This window comes from Bombus huntii, chromosome 5, assembly GCF_024542735.1.
Source record: "Bombus huntii isolate Logan2020A chromosome 5, iyBomHunt1.1, whole genome shotgun sequence".
Taxonomy (NCBI): Eukaryota; Metazoa; Arthropoda; class Insecta; order Hymenoptera; family Apidae; genus Bombus; species Bombus huntii.
The window spans coordinates 17,790,950-17,808,894 of NC_066242.1; the positions used below are offsets into that span (position 1 = coordinate 17,790,950).

The 17,945-nt window shown below is 40.9% G+C and overlaps 1 protein-coding gene across 4 annotated transcripts in view; it reads right to left on the minus strand.

Moving 5' to 3' along the window:
* Positions 1–96: 96 nt before the first annotated feature.
* The window catches only part of LOC126865713 (protein numb), a 59,103-nt gene continuing 41,254 nt past the window's right edge, over positions 97–17,945 (minus strand). For 3 of the 4 annotated variants that reach the window (XM_050618547.1, XM_050618546.1, XM_050618544.1), the window contains 9 exons: positions 8,696–8,860; positions 8,049–8,120; positions 7,715–7,933; positions 7,274–7,460; positions 6,801–7,058; positions 6,271–6,291; positions 5,314–5,499; positions 4,641–5,158; positions 97–4,408 (listed from right to left, as the gene is read on the minus strand). In XM_050618547.1, the coding sequence (XP_050474504.1) occupies positions 4,100–4,408; positions 4,641–5,158; positions 5,314–5,499; positions 6,271–6,291; positions 6,801–7,058; positions 7,274–7,460; positions 7,715–7,933; positions 8,049–8,120; positions 8,696–8,833 (1,908 nt within the window). In that variant the 5' untranslated portion in view covers positions 8,834–8,860 and the 3' untranslated portion in view covers positions 97–4,099. The remainder of the gene's footprint in view (positions 4,409–4,640; positions 5,159–5,313; positions 5,500–6,270; positions 6,292–6,800; positions 7,059–7,273; positions 7,461–7,714; positions 7,934–8,048; positions 8,121–8,695; positions 8,861–17,945) is intronic. The other variant, XM_050618545.1, reaches the window with a different exon arrangement.

Below are 17,945 nucleotides of genomic sequence, written 5' to 3' on the forward strand. Positions count from 1 at the left end.
CTTCGGATTAGTCGAATTATTTGGGTTCAGGTAACTCGACTAATCCGAACGAGGGTTTACCAAGTTCATTTCCAAATGAAAAACGACGAAAAGAAATATGAAAACAAAAGAAGAACAAGTTGTATTTGTATAATATTTAAGTACATGGATCAATCGACGTTCCTTCTCTCTTCCACGCGTGTCTTCTATACGAGTTTCGCGATAAGTACCTGGCGATTGGTTCGCGCTTATGCCAACTCGATAATCGTTCCTCTCCTTTCTTGTTTTCGTTTTATTTCATATTCTTTTGTTCTATTCTTTATCTTCCCTTTTGTGTCGATACTCGTTCGTTTTTTACTTTTGTTGCTTTTGATTTACCGGACGGACAGAAGGTGGCTCAAAAGATCAAGCTGAAACCTCGTCAAACGATCGAGAACGATATCGGACTGGATTCCTCCATATGACGAGCGTCGATTACGTGTTCCGTTTCATCATGTCGCGGTACAGTCTGTTCAGAATCGGTCGATCTCTCGAGCGAACGAAAATAACACCCATCGTTTCGTTTAGCCACTGATGAAACTTAAAATTCGAAATCTAACGTCCTTCCGTCCACTTGGGCTTTTATTTTATATTTGAATCGGCGCTAATCTTTAAATTCGAAGACCGTGGCGGAATTAAACACGCGTTAGAACGATAACAATGTCGATAGCTTACGACGTTGAGTGATAAGCAAAAAAAAAAAAAAAAAAAAAAAAAAGAAAAAAGAAAAAATAGTTTTTAGGTTATAATTCGTTCCGAACAGACCATATTTTGACGTTATTAAATACAAAGTATTCCTAAACTGTAGAAGCAACGCGATTTGTGCTGAGAAACGCTACCGAACTATTTACAAGGATAACTTACAATCATAACTGAACGAAACCTCGGCAACGAAGAACGTTGTTTCTATTTGCGTTAGGATCATCGCCGGCTCGGTGAACATTTTCTTCTCGTATTCTTACACACATACTTTCACTCGCTCATTTTCTCCTTTTTCTCTCTTCGCCTGTTCAATTTTACTTCCTCTCCCTCGCCCTCTCCGTTTCTCTTGTTATCACTCTCTTCTCTTTTAAATAACTACTATTTATATACAATGCACACACACGATTCGTCGAAACGACGATCGAACACGTACCCTCTTTCTCGTCAATCACGAGAGATCATTCTAGTTATTGGCCCACCTCGTTTTACCCCTGTTCGATGTAAATCCCTCGCCATGATGTTACGTATGGTGTATGGTTTTTGTAATATCGTGCTCTCGACTCTTTACGGCCGAGGAAAATTTCAGGGACAATTCTTAGGATAAGTTCAACGAATTGCGACGTACGTATTTCCATCAAATAGTAAGTAACTAAGTGCCGTCAGATGTAGCGACTGTCGTCGCTGTTTTACACGAGTAAAAGATCTCGCTCTATAAGCAGCAAGCCTTGTAAATTGCAACTCGAATGTATTTTACGAATCTCGTTATCTGTCATTTTCTTACCTAACCTTCCCTCCATAACCTTACTACTTAAGCCTTTGTCAAACTAATTCTCGGGAATTAGTATCTCTAGAACTTTTGTTAGAAACAACGAACACAGTTGTAGTCCTTACTGCACACATGGCAAGGGATTGAATCATCGTGGATCAATACACTTGGAGGAACGAAAAGTTGGAACGTAAACCGAAATGGAGACAAGCTTCAAGACGCGATAGTAACCCCGTGTTTATCTTTATATAGGATGTGGAGAGCGTTCACGTGTCTCCGTAATTGTTCAACAACCGACATAACTATGTAACAATCCGTAGTGTTATATTCTTATTATAAATTCACGTTGGAACGCGACTCCGTATATCCGTATATCGTTGCTCTCGTGTTGGCTCGTGAAACGACTTTCGTGAATATTTTAGCTCTTGTTCTTTTATGTCGCTCTAATTTTTCTCTGTGCGGTTTCTTTTCATTTTGTTTCAAGCGGAAGCACCTTTCGCGTTCTAGTTGCGTGAATCGTCATCTAATGGCGTCACTTACAGACATTCTATGCAAACATTTTACATTTATCGTTATCGTATACCACATTGCTAGAAGATGTTGCAACTTTGTGTCTGGCAGAACTTTCGGTTACCCGCAGATATTTGGAACATGTGTGCAGACAATGTCTGTAGTGCCATACGCAGACAGATTATGCATCGTCGTCGTGATTCTGTAGCAGTGACAGTACGCGATTTCATAGAATATCATTGACTAAATTTCATCTTAAGAATTTTTTTGGAAATCTGTGAAACTTACGATTCTTTCCTGCGTCACAGCTACACAAAATCACAACGATGTTGCAACGCTTGTCCGTATTAAGCTTTTAATGTTAACACGATCATTGGAGTGCTTCGACCCGCTCGTACGTACGATATTAGACAACGATAGCGTGGAACGTAAGTACTGACTCTAGAAATTTTTTAACATCTAATCTTTTCTCTTAAGTACACTAAGTTGTATATGCGTGTGTTTAGGACTCGTCTAGTTAATTCTGCCGGCTAGAGAACGATAGACTCTGCGCTACCCAAGCTCGTAAACGCTTGCTTACGTTCCAGACGGGAAATTCGCAATTCATCGAGCAAAGTTTACGACAGCCGCTCGACCCCATCCTCGTCTTTAAGTACTGGCCACACCTCCGTGTATATCACAGTCCGTCATTTTGCTACTCAGTCGCGTCAGTCGTTTTACAACGCCTGGTTATCGGATTACGTAGGGCCACGTACAGAAATTTTATTTTTACTCGACTGCAACGCCATATCGCGAATCGAAAATTGTCCTTGGTTGCCTAAATTATTACCAAATACGTAGACGATGTATATATATCAATTCATTCCTTGCAGCATCGTGTCTCGAGGCCTAATCCGTCACAGACTTCAAAAATATTCAAAGCCCGGCCAAATCGAGTATGACATCTTAGTAATTAACAAATACGTACGCTCGTGTCTATCAATGTTATTCGAGAAATGAGATCTACTGAAAATCCCGACTGGCCCTAAATCGATCACCAGGGACGGTATACGTCGATATATTTCTTTTCTGTCTTTATCTCTATTTATTCTCCTATCTAAAATTTTCCTTGCTCGTAATTAAGAAAACTTGTCAATTCCTGATATTTCGAGCTGGGTAAGTTCGACAGAATTTTTCATTCGCGGCCATCGACCGTTCGAAAAGAAAAATAACTTTTCTGTCGAGTCACGTTCGACACGTGAACCCGCGGTCGGACTAACTGTAAGCTACTAGCATCGTGTTTTCACGTTATATTTCTCGTAACTTTTACGTTATATATGTTTTTTTGTTTTTTTTCTTTTTTCTCTTTTACTGTTATTTTCGACGAAACATCAGATTGGTGCAGCATAATCTTGGGTGCGTGGAAATTTCGCTTCATCATGCATAACGACGGTAACCGTATTCAGTCTAAACTACTCAAGATTATTGTACACCTCGTTTTATTAAGTACTTTCGTGATAGACATTTAAGTTATCGATACCAGCGACATAATCTAGCTTCCTTCACGAATAAGGTGCGATGACATCTAAAAACAGTATCGTGCGATCCAGGTCGATCGATCGACCCGAATCTCTTATTTAAATAAATCCACGTTCACTTCACCAACGCGATTGAACGCGTGGTCCCAAAAGACGCAATTTTAATTTACCTCCTTTCCCTGTCTCTTCTCTTTCGTATCCAAATTCGAGGTTATCGAGGCTATATGTGCGTAATCTACTAATGTCTAAAAAACATCGTTTTTTTTTTTTACGGGTACGTGTTTTGTGCTGATTTGCTGTTTATCGTCATTGCTACTAAACATATCTCTTCGAGATCGATACGTATATTCTCCGGCTCCCGCTCCTCCTCGATTCCTCGAGGTTTCTCGTTACATCGCACGATGCTTGGACCGTGTCGCCCGACCGGAAACTTCATTCGAGAAAACTTCGCGGTTTCATCGACGTTTGACGCGTTTCACGTGTAATACTTTCGGTCGTGCGAGAGGTCGAAGCGCGAACGGACATGGAGTCGTCACTATGTGTTAGAGCGGAAGTACTTGACAACGCTATTGATGAACTCCTGGCGCTACAATTGCACCTGGAACGCTTGAGTCGCGTTTGGCATTATGAAGGGGTTCGTCGTGCTCGATTGTCGCAGGTTTCTCGCCGCGATCTCAGCCCATTCCGCGTCAAACGGATCCGAAGGACCGGACCTGGTGGCCTGTCCCATCGCGGCCGAACCGAGCGACAGGGCTCTCGCGTGCAGCGGTGGCGCTCGTCGAGGACTCGTTTGTCCTTGAGAAGGAGATTGCACTGAGGGTGGCACCGAGCTGGTTATACTGCCTAACCATTGCTCTGGTTTGGGCAACGCGGCTGTCGTTGAAACAGGTTGGACCTGGAACGATAGAAGAACGTTGTGAAATTCCGTTATTTGCCGACTCGAAGTTGGAAATTCTATAACGATCCTACAGTAGTCTAGCGACAATTATCGATACGCTCAAGAATCTAATTCGCATCGTCGGCATTTCTCTCCTTGACACAAACTGTTCGAAATGTAGAGAAAGAAGGTAATCGATAATTCCTACAAAGTACAAATCCGCGTCTCTTGACAATTCAAAATTGCTTACCGCTGATGTGGAAATAGTATTAGGTACTGAGGTTTGGCTAATCTGGCTAGTGTCGTTAACAATACTGCCAGACAAAGCCGGAGATACGGATGCCACGCTGGTGGTAGGTGAGTTTGTCTTCGAAATCATCACTGAAGCCACGGGAATCGGTGATCTATTCACAGCTGGCGTGGACACGTTCCCTAAGGAAGACGTAGACGCCGTACTAAAAGCTGGACTGGCCGAGGGTGGTGTTCCAAAGACACCAACGGTGGAGGTGGGTGCGGGAGTGCTCATAATTATCGGTGTGGGCGCGTTGGTTCTTGAAAGGATAGGACTGAGATTACTGGTTTTGTTCAGGATGGGCGTAAGCCTGTGATTCGAAGCTAAAACAGGCGATGGAGCTTCTTGCCAGCTGGGTCCAACATGGTTCAAATTACTGAGATCGTCGTTTTTGTCGTTATTGTTGTTGTTGTTGTTGTTGTTCAGACTCGGACCGTTTTGCAGTTTCAATTCGTCTAAGGAGTTACTGCTCGTCACTGTAAGACGATATAACGTTTCGTGATGTGATAAAATACAAAGTTATTTTTCTTAAGTAATAAATAACGTAAAAATCGATTGAATTTTTTTACCAACGCTACGTATACGATAAAAAAAGTTGCGTTACATTTTCCATGGCAAATTTGCGATATACCTAATGGAGTATTATTAATCGTAGTGCTAGTGAAGAGCTGCTTAGCAACAGTGCTTGTACTGCTCTGCGCAGGGATTGGTCCAAAGTCATCGCTGCTCGAGAGAAGCGAAAGCCCTTGTGAAAGTTGCTGACACATCGCTGAAACGCTGTCCTGGCCCGCAGGCGATATTTCAGGTATTGGACTAACTGTAAAAATAAGAACGGTATTTTAATACATCGAATACTCAAAATAATAAACATTGCTAACATACTAGAATTTGGTGCTTCGAACTGGTGCTTGAAACTACAGAACGCATGCTGCAGACACGTGAACACGTGTTAAGCGTCCAACAGTGATATACAAGATGTTAACAAACGGATAGTTCGGACAATTACAGATTTGTAATATTTCATGAACTGAGCGAACCGAATGCAGAATTATAGAAGAAGATAACGAGATAATTTCGTGAGCTGTGCAACATATAAACGGAATCGTGACTTACCAAAAATAATTTTCTTTCAAGAAAGTACGAGTACAAGCAGAAAACAGATCCATTATCGTGAAAATAGAAAATGCAATTTATTTGAAAAGAAAAAAAAATATAATCTATCTACGATTGCTTAATATCTAATATTTTCTTCGTCTATTTCGTAAAATAGTACAAACGTGTAAATGCCGAGTCATCGTATTTTTATATCGTGTGTAAAAACGAACTACGATTTGAGAAAAGAAAATTGAATGCAAGGAGGTACTTCTTAAAACGGAGACATTTAGAAAACTACAGGATCGTCGGTATCGCGAAGAACGTTTGAATTCTCTTCTCGTTTCGTCTACTCGCTCAACTCGTTGAACTATGAATAACATATCCTATAGGTACACTGGTATATTTGAACACAAGGGAGAAAACGAGCACCATTCAAGAACATCAAAGGAGGATCAGGCAATATGGACAATTAACAGAATTAGGGAATAATGACCTTCGTCATATCCTTCGAATTCTATTGCAAAAATGAAGAAGTATATTATTCGATGTTGGCAGTGGCTTAAATATGTTAATATATATGCAGCACATGGAAGAAAACGACTTGATAGAACATCTTTACGATCGAACCAAAGATCCTACGATATCTTAAAATAATCTTATAGTTAACATATAATTACAAGACTTTATCTGTACTAGATACTTTATGGGAATATTATTCGACATATTTATTATTCAATTTACGACGAATCCGCGGATTTCATAAACGTTTCACGATACTTTGATATCTCCAGTCTGTCTTTTATACATCGTAATCCTCTTTTTGAATGCCAGCTTATCAAATGTACTATCGCGGTATTGCACACGTTGCACGTGAATATAATATATATGTACGTATGTATGGTGCTATATATATATATCGCGTATATTCGTTATATATTCAAAAATACACGATTCTATCGGACAAGATGGTCGTACGTATCTGCGTGATCGCTTCTTTACTGGAAATTATATTAAAAAGCTTACCTGGTGGCTTCAAAGGTACAATGTGAGAGATAGCAGATGGCATCCGTGACAAATCCGTCGGTTCCAGACTGTGGCTACGTGTGCGCTCAAGATTACTAGGAAGATCGTTGATCCGTAAACTAAGCTGTCTTTTGAACGGCGATGCTTGGTTCAGTTGCGTAAAACCGCGGAAGGAACCTTGTCGTTCGAGCATCGAGGGAGTAGCGTGCGGTCTCTCGATCGCGAAAGGGTTGTAGACTTGTTTTATGGGAGGTACATCTGCGATGGAATCAGTGATCGTTAGAAACGTATTATACCTATATCTATATACTCGTTTTATTTCCATAACATCTTTCTCAGGCGAGAATTGTTTATGATTTCGTTTAATTTTCGGTATTGTACGATTACATCGAGTCAATCAAAGAAATTACATGTATTTGTAGAAATATCGTTAGAAAATTGCGAAGAAAATGCGAAGAAGACGAGTGACTGACCTACGGCGCGTTCGCGCGAGTCCTGCAATCGTTCGGTTAGGGATGGCTGCCTGAAACTGCCACTCCTCGTGAAGGTTGAAGTTTTTGAATCGAACGTCATCGTGACGCCGCATTCCTTGTCCCTCCGTTGCTTTCTTTCCAGGCACGCGGCAAAAGCGCAACCCACTGCATGACTCAAACGCTCTCCCTGTAAGAACACGGTGAATAATAAGCGTTGACTCGTAATCGGCGAAACTCGCACGATAATATTACTTTCTTTTGTAATTTCCTAAAAGATATCTTTCAAATAAACGAGATAGATGGTTGAAACTATTTTTCTTCCAATTTTATAACGCGTTAACTTGCAATTTCAAAATGTTTTACATTTGGAAAAAACGTAACAAAACGTAACCAGAAAGAAAGTTAACGAAATTTCCTAGGAAACGCGTCAGCGACACGTACCGACTCTTTCAACGCCAAAAACCCGTGGCACATCCAGCGTCTGGTCGTGCCGTCTCTACAAATGTAGCTGAACCCCTTCTCGTGATTTCGATCCGGAGCACAAAAGGAAACTTTCTCTATCGTCTGGTCGACGATCAGTCCTTTTGTCTCATCTTCAACGACCCGCAAACCGTCCCCTGATACGTGTAGCACTGCGCGTACCGGTCGCCGCCTCGAGTTCTGCAAGAATTTTATTATGCAAAGAATCGTTTTAATCGTTTTTAATCCAACCAGCCAAGTAGTTTCTTTATACGGAAGATATTGGAATTTTATTAAAAGATTTTGTGTTACGTACCCTAAGTACTTTTAAAGCTTCCTCGCATACTTGCATACCCCTTGACTCGAACACCTCCACACATCCCAGGTACTGTACATTCAAAATCGATAGGATCAATCGATACGTACGAAGAGAATGGCGTTTGACGGATAAAGGGTGATTTGCAAGAATATAATAGAAATCAGAGCTAAACTATAGTCGCACAATTTTTATATTGAAATTCAAAGACGTTTTAATACGATAGAAAAAGCGACGATATCATTTCGAAGTAACATCTCGAAAATGTAGAGATGGTCTATCGAAATGGATGAAACTATACGTCATCGAGGGAAAGCATAATGGAACACTTGTTATTCGAGTATCGATTATCTGGATACGTGCCAATTTTACGGTTGTTGGCTGCCAGATTTTCGACTATATACGCGTTCGCAAGTTTCCGTGCATTCGACGTCGGAAAGCGTTTTCTTTCAAACGGTCGAAGTCGTAATCCATGTTACACGTACGTAAGTTTGGCGGAGTAAATGTCGAGTCTAGTCAGTAGATCCGTTAATAAAGCAAAATACGCGGCTTTGTCTGATATTAAAGATGCTTTTTGGAATAGAAGATGTCCATTTAAAATGAAAGGATTGGTTCTTAGAGCGATAATAAACCGTCGATTGTAGTACCTTAACGTGGAAAGCGCAGGTAGCTGAACGGACAGCCGTTTCGTCTGCCTGCCATTGATGAGGTTTACTCGATTCCGGCACGTGGGGATCTTTTCGCCGCCGAAAGCTATCGCGGAAACTTCGTCGAAGTCGGTCCATTCTTTTTCCCGGTGACCTCTCGCGTTTCTGCAATAATATGAAAAAAAGGACAATTAGTATTCTGCGATCGACCAAAGATCGATCAACGAGATGAAAACTGAACAGAGATTCGTTTCACCTTCTCGACTATTTTTTCCATTTTCCCCCACGACGTATCAAAAGAGACCCAGAAAAATACACGGAACACAATCGCACGAGCAAACAGAAAAGAAAGGAGAGAACACGAGTAAAGGCTTGAAAATGTGCCGCAGGAAAAGCAAGATACAAATTGCGAAACATTTCTAGCATATATCTCAGCAACGGCCATTTTTTCTGACCAATTTTCTGTGGTATATACATGCGTCCAATTTTCCACCGATATTTCCTAATTACTAATTGAACGCGGACCGAAGCATCGTTCTATTCCTTTTGTTTACTCCGACAGACAGAGAGAAAGAGAGAAAGAGAGAGAGAGAGAGAGACAGAGACAGACAGACAGACAGACAGACAGACAGACAGACAGACAGACAGACAGACAGAGAGGGGAGTTTCTATTTTTTCCTAAGCATAAGCAGTCCACGATTCCTCGCAGAATACGCTCGACAAACATCCAAAAGATCTAGGAATCGAATCGGTTAAGGAAGAAGTTGGACGATCTTCTCCATATCCAACCGTAGATGCATTCTCCAACCGTCGTATCTTAGACTTTTAATATCGCGCGTCCCCTGCACCGACTATGGCGTTTCCGAAGATCGGCGAATATTCCCAGAGGTCGAGCACTTTGCTTCGTTTGCCTGATGAGTCGTTTAACGGTGGGCCTTGAGAAAAATAGAAGCCAGCCAGTGTCTGGCAACGGCGGCGAACAGAGTCCAAGTCGTACAATGGCCTGTGATCGAATCTTCGCCTCGGTTCCCAACGAATCTTTTATATCAGAACCCTCGACGAACTCTCCCCTAGTACGGAGCCGCGAATTTACCCTCCTAAATCGACACCCCTAAGAACCGGCCAACGAACCCAAGGATCGACATAGGTTGAGAAAATCTTCTCTCCGTTCCGTTTCCCTCTCTTTTCGATCCCTCCGTTTCTTTTCGTTTTGCAACCCGCTTTGCGTCTCTCCGTCGCAAAGGTAAACAAAAGTTGTTCGTACAAATCGAGCGTCGATTAGTCCTTAAAAGGATAAGGTGCCTCAACTCGATTATCCTTTCCGTGCAAGACAAAGAGTACGTTTTATCGCTAAAAAGGAACATATTTTTGTCACAGTGAAAAAAAGAACTTCTTCGAGAAATCGTTCGAGATTTGATCGTTTTTTATCGAAAGGACTGCTATATACACCGTAGATTATTTAAACAATTTTTTCTGCAAGTAGTATTCTTCGAGAAAAGGTGGCAAATAGCTTATTTGAGCTACGTGCATCTAGTAAACAATTATGTAGCCGAATACAGTTCGAACGATTCGAATTCCCACGATAGATCAATATGAAAATAGATGGAATGTTTTGAAATAAGTAGAAGAACAGCAACATGGTCTAACGATAAGACGTCTGCACGGTACTGTGTGTCTTGGTTAGACGTTCCCACAGGAGTTTATGTGCGCTTACCCACCGTGTGAAAGAAATTTTCGATAAGCGATACATATGCGCGTTCTTATTTTATCGACGAATCGATCGATACGATGCGAAACAGACGTATATCGCGTACAAGTAAATAGAGGCACTTTCTTGTTTCATTCAATTGTTTCGTTCAACTTAATTTTCGTCGGAATCGCTTACCAACGAAAGCACTTTGACGCAACTCTATTCCGACGTTTCTATATATAAACGTATTACTCTTGTAATACAATCTGTGCTTTTAGCAAAGAAATTGAGCAGCCACTGTTCTATCGTCGGAGAGAAACATTTTTTGTTCTCTTCGTTAAATGTTAGGTTGTCCGAAAAGTGTCTTTCTTTTACAGACCCGTCTTTTACAACGATGCATCTTTATACGAACACGAAACCTAATCTGACCTAAGATCTTTATTTTGATAGAACAAAATGGATCGTACGTTATCCGATAAAATAACATAAAACGGAAAATGTTGTTCGTCCGTTATTTCCTTATAGAACGAAAGAAACTTTTCGAGCCACCTAATAGTATTACGATATAAACTATGGTTACCTACTTACTATTACGAGCTATGTAAAAATCTAACAAATTTTGGAAGTGGTAATACCAATCGATAAGACGTATCGCAAGATCAAGCAAAGAAAGGAAACGTTGGGAACATTTATCGCTTAACATCCTCGGATCGTTCACCTTTGTTCGTATTTCAGTCGTGAGATGTTACTCGTCGCGTTCAATTTTTGTCGGTGATCGACCAAACGTAGAAACGACGTTAGCTTCTCGATAGAGATAACGCGATGATCTTATCTCGCATTAAAAATACGGAAACGCGTTAACTCGATGTTACACGATCCATGTGAACCAGATAACATGTATCGACGAGATCATCAGAGCGTCATCCCCGTTGCTATATCGTAAATAACTCGTTCTCGACTGTGAATACGACGCGGAGCACGGGGATTCCCAAGCGAACGACCGCCTTTTAATTCCACCTTTTCACAGTGTCGCCGTTTATCCGACCAATCGAACAGAAAAAGTATCAGCCCCGAGTGATATCGCACCTCGGGATCCATGGTTCCTCGAGTTGCGAATGGTGGCGGATATGGGGAATGAATGGGAATGTAGAGCGAAAATTAACTCGTGCCGTCAATGCAGAAATGTTAGGGACGAATTTGACGTAATCGTTATTAGTAATCGACGTAATAAGATCATCTTCGAATTATTCGTTGAACGTTCAATCTATAGAATTTTGTCGAAGTTTATAGAACTGTTGGGATATTTATCCGCTGTTCGTATAAATATCGCGTTGTTACGAATCTATTTTTCTTTTTACGAAAGCCAAATGCTCTTCGCTTTTCATAAAGATTTTATCGGTCGAAATATACTACGTGTATATTGCGCGTTGCTTTGGCCAAGACGTTCTGTCCAAGGCTTACGAGGCTTTAAATTTCACGCACGTGGAATTCAAAACTCCCATGATCTATCAACGTTGATAAGCGATTTCCTACTGACAAACCTATCTATCTTCTAGAAAATTGTCCCAACAAGACAAATTATAATCGACAGGAAGATGATACAAAGGATAGGGTAAGCAGAATTTTCTTGCATAGATTCGACCTACGAAATATATTCAAATTGGAGACACACGAACCAGCATTTATCGTACGGTACGAAAACTTAAAAACGAATCTAAAAAATTATACGTAATCTGTTCTCATTTTGGATGAGAAACGAAATAAAATTGTTATTCCTCGAATGACGAAACTTCCATCCATGATATTACGACAACGTTTATTCGTTCGAAAATCCAGAACGCGATATTTGATCGCATCTCATGCGTGGTTTGCAGAAACGCGTTCCACGACCAAGCAAATATTGTCACGTACTTCCAACGATCCTTGCTCTCGACGATAGATCCCTGTTCGTGCAACAATAACGAAGCTCTCGCAGCTGTAACCACTGCGCACGATGATGAACCAGTTCGTGGACCGCTATGAAAATAATCGAACCGCGTGGCAACCAAACTCGAGGACGCTTTTTTCCATATGGAGATGGCGATCGCGCACGAGGACCGGACTAATGGTTAAAACGTGCGAAAGCGAGCACTCTTGATCCAATCGGATTACTCAGGCTGTTTGCTTAGCCTGCTAATAGGCTTACGAGAGAGTTAGAATCGCAACGGGCCAAGTGAATCGTCGCGATGAGGTTCGATTCACGCAAGATGACATCCACGTGCTGGTCCCTGAGCTCCAAACAGATAATCGTTTCGAAGAGAATCGATAAGTGGTCACGCGACATCGTATTATGTCGCTCACGTGACGAGAAGGCGATGAATTTTACTGGCGTCTCTTTCGATGCGAACTTTTTCGTTGGTTTGATTATTTAGCAGCAGAAGATAATATCGCTGGACGTGACAACGATGCCATAAAATGGATAAATAGCTTGCCCATTCTTTCCTATTGAATTTATCGAACTTCGATGTTGTATAAATTCGCGCCTCTTGAGAGAATACGTTTAATCTTCGTTTAATTGCACGAACGAAGCTTCAACGCGTATACGGGAGACATCGTATTACGATGTAATTAATGGGAAATGAAATATAAATATTCTTGATAAAATATAAATAAATCTATGCGTAGGTTGCACGGATTGATCGACGCGAGACTTATTTAAAACTGTCGTGTGTCTACGATGCTTGGATTCGTCGATTAAATTACGCTCGTTCATTGATTCGCTAATAAAAAACCATCAACGCCATCGTTTCGATATCAATGAATTCTAAATCAAGTTATACGCGTGAATATCGTGCTCTCGATCATTTACTCTCTGTACACGCGTGTCAAGTCTACTAGGTGTTACGTTCTAATTTGTTTGCCGTTGAATTTATCAAAATGTCAATTACAGAATGTTTTCAGAGAGAAATTTAGAGTCGACTAGATCAACTAACGAAACGACGACTGGACAAAAACAGGTTCCCGAATCGGATCGACGATGACTAAGGAAATAAGAAAGGATCATCTGGCGCATTTTGTTCGACGTCTTCGACGATACTTACAACTTTCTTTTTCTCGAGCTTTACCCGTGAGTCGGACGATGAGTAACGTCTCGACCATCCGGAAATTGTCAGAAAGTTGCAACGAAATTCTCGCGAGGTACGAGCTTTAAAACGTAGTGGCGAGAGATTTCGTTACAAAATCATTTTAAAACGATTAACTCGGCGACGTTCTATTTTTCGAATTAATAAAATTAGATCGCAAACAAACCAATCTTTCGCATTTATCAACGAATTTCTTTAAAGTATTAAGCTTTACGCTTAAAAACAAAATTTCACGTTTCTTTCAAATTATAACGTAATAGTAAGGATAACAAGGACGAAATTTAAATAATCCTTTCCTGCTACTCGTTAGATACAGAAAAGATAGGGTCGCTTAACCTGTAATTATTCGCTACTTGAATAAAATTGCGTTTCGAGGGAGTCAAACCGATCCTTGAAGTCATATCTTCTTTGAAAGTCGTTCCTCGATTGTGCGTCGGACGCGCATCCACGTTTATCGTGCTATTTGATTGCAGGTCGAGCGTTATTACCCCTTAATGAAACCCACATCCTCGTGGTTATAGCATTGCCATGAGAAAACGGCTATTCGAAAGAAACGTCGTCTCCGACATTACAGCGATGTGATATTAAATGCAATTCAATGGTAATAGCTTCGTACGTACATACGTGAATATATGGAGTGTTTACGTTATTAGTTGCAAATGATTCGTTCCGACGATCGTTCTCTTAACGATTCCGAACGAAACGATCCTCGTGATTGATTCTGCGAATGCCGTTCGATGTTTTTACGAAGCTACTTTTACTCGATAGAAATATCGATGTAATCCCTCGGAATCTTACGATTAGATCGATAAATATCGTCTAAATAATTTTTTAATTTGACTCGAGGACTTCAACCTGTACTGGCGGAAAGACTTTCGAGATAGTAATTTTTCGCTCGTTTCGATGCGATAATATTCCCCTTGCGTCTGCAGATACGATTAGTCACTCGAAATTAAATTGCAATACACAAGCACAACACCGTTCTTATTACACATCTGATGACTCATTGTCAGCACTCGTTCCATACGGACATTTCGTCATAGTCTGTTTCCACTTTATCGGGAATGCACGATCCTTTGGACAAAACTTGCTTCGTCGTGAAACATGGAACAATCCGAAACGAGTTGCGATAAGTTTTGCATTATCGGAAGGACCGAATAATGAATTTAATTAATTTCTCGAATATAACGTTGTTGTAACTTATTTTATTTCGTTAGAATTTTAAAAGTCAAAGCAACGTTCACGTTATTTACGGTATATTCGACTTTCTTTCGCCGTATATCTTAATCTTTTCGTTTTTACGGCTATGGCCGATCCGCGCTTAATACGTTGACGAAGTAAATCGCCAATTGCAGGATGAGAAAGGAAAAGAATAAATTCGAATCGAGTTCAACAGCCTATTTCATGCCGGCGTTTCTTGCCGTCTTTTATCTCGTTAGAAACCACAGATTGTCGTATCCTTTCCATACGGTGGCAAACCGGCTTTTACATCAAGGAATAAATTTCTTTCTTATAAATTACATTAATTTCTTCAACGACGTGGTCGTTCTTGCCATCGAGCAAACTTCTTTCTAAGAGCGTCTTTAATATCGCTCGTTCGAGATGGGAGTGCCGTAAAGTCCACGGCTCGCTAACAGCAGGAAATTGCGGCGCTAGATCGACCTGCCTACGTTTTGACATGCACGACCCGTCTGCATGCACACATAATAACCGTACATGCATTCTCCAACCGCCATATTTCCTTTCACGCCTCAAGGTCGAATCTAGAGATCACCAGCTAACGAAGTTTGTCCGTAAAATATCATAAATACAAGAACAGGTAGCACGACCTCGCGCGCAATTATTCAGAATCCGACGAACCTCTCAACTTTAACGGGACCTATCGGCTTCTCTTGTATTTTCACGTGCAAGAACGGGCGAAGTTACGGAATTCTTTCGTCAAATACACGCGCAAAACGAGATTTACATCGATATATTTCTCAGTTTCGGAATTCCGATGAAATTCGATAAAACTACGAACGACATTTACCTTTGTAAATGTACGTGTATTGTCATATATACGTGGACACGATACAAGTATCCCTCAAGTATCGTTCGGATCGTGCCACTTTCAGTCGAAAAAGGCGCCGTCGTCTCGAAGCGTCTGAAACGGTTGATAGTCCATGGCACGACACAGCTGTCCCTGACATATAAGCGGAACGCGTAGTAAAAACGGACCGTTCTAAAAAGAATCTGAATGGTTGTTTGGCACAGCTTCTCCTCGTGGCTAGGATTTCTTACTTTGGGGCTACGTGCCAATCGAAGGCATGGATCTCTTGGCCCCCGACTAGGTGTCGTGACCTAGAAAGGCGACGATGAGAGCCGGTATACATTCATGCAGCCCTATCAGTTCGTCGACCCGAGACACTGGATTCTGCCAACGTTTCTCAACTATTTTCAAGCCAACAGACCGCAGATTCTTGGGCATATGTACCGGTGTTTTAGCAACTGAGCATCAAGAACCGTCGCTACTTCGAGAGCTATCGCTGCCTTGAGAAATCGACGTAATGGGTCGCACCGACCGGAGGAGAAGAGCACGCGTTTTTCCTTTTCACCCTCCGATGTTTTCGATTTTATAATATCAACGCGTTAACAGTTTGTAAAGTCAAATATAGTAAAGTAAAGTTTCAAGTTTAATATTTACTTTGATCCGTTGGTCGAACAATGAAACTTTGAAATTTGTTAACCCAAGGATTCTCTGTTTTTCTCTAGAAAACGTTTCAAAAGGAAATAAAAATCCGACGAATTGCAAATGAAACGAATACACGGTTCTATCTCGTGGATGACGCATTTAAAGTGGAAAATAGTATGGCCAGTGTTTTATTTCCCAGACTTTCCAGCAAAACGCTTCTCTCACAACGTCGCGTTAATTACACTAATTACATTAACGTCGGAATAAGAATGTTTTCTTATAATTAACCATTGTTCCTCTTCGCTTAAAGGATACGTTCGATGGTATAATTGGCACAATTATTTTTTTTCCAGGTTACGAATGAGACAAGACTGTAAATATTACCTTGTTCTTCTCGCTAGATAAGATGCTGCTAACGCGACAGTCTCTCGCCATGTAACACGAGTGTCTTGATTTTCAAGCTCTTCTTCCAAATAAAAGATACTCGTTCGTTTGTATCCGTTATCGAAATATCGAAACGTTCGTCCTTGAAAACATAAACGAAATTGTTTAATTTCTCTTTGCCACTTTTCCAAGCGTGTATCCACGTAGGTATTTTGTACGTTTTCCAGGTTCCATATTTTCTTTCGTACGTGCAAGACAAAAATCGGAGATCGTCGGGCAACGACGTTGAATCGCGAAGAAAAATAGGAAGATACTCGTTACCTGAAATGGCAGCGAGTCTAACGATGACAAATATCTACGAGCGTCTATGAGTACTCGATCCTTTCACCGAGACAGGTGTTGCCGTGCACTGCGATGTAGGCAGACGCACATATGCATTACGATGGGCGGTGTTATTTACAGGACAATAACGCGAAAGCATGGTTGCGTCGCGAACGCGATTCAATTCCGTCTCGGCGGAACCAACACCGTGATTTACACCAGCAACGTTGAATTTTACCAATAGCACCGTGCGTCGAGCTGTAAACTACGTTTAAACAAGATTACTCTGTATCTACTCTATCTTATCTTTTAAATTAAGTTATATTTCTTCGATTAAACTTTTGCTTTCGTAAATACACCCCAATCTTCTCTTCGTTATTTCGTTTTATCGCGGTTTATTTCCTTTACTTCTCGATATTAACAATTTGCAATTTTAATTATTATCTTCGGCGTGTATTATTTCCTTTTGTAAGTTGTTCAGGTTATTCGACGTGTAAACAGAGAAACTCGTGGATAAATTGTAAGGTAGAAAATATATTTAAATAGAAGCGTAATTATAAGTAAGAATACAATTTGAGCCGGTCACAGTCTTTTGTCTACACGCTGTCGATGGCTTCGGTGCTTGAGAAAACTAAGAAAGACCAGACGTAGAGTTTTCTTAGAAGTGGTGACCACTTCAACGTAAGTTACAAGTTAAATGGCTAAAATTAGCGGAAGTTACTTTACAAATGTCGATAACAATTCGCCTATTGCAAATCGATTAAAATCGAAAGACTGGGAATTTAGAAAATTTCGTTAACGATACTAGGTCGATCGTTCCGGACGTTCCCAATTTGAACCGCAACCTGCAAAATACGGAAAAATTCGGAAATTCCGCAAACGCCAACTTTTTCCCGTAATTCCAAGACACCTTGTAGAATTCCGGATCTCTTTCCCTTGCTTGCTATCAAGCGGACGGACATCGATGCATGTAGCACCAGTTATCCTTGAGTTCGATCCCCTCGTCGATCGTCTAGCAGTATGCGTGACCGTAAACGTAAGTACACATGTACTTGCGCGATT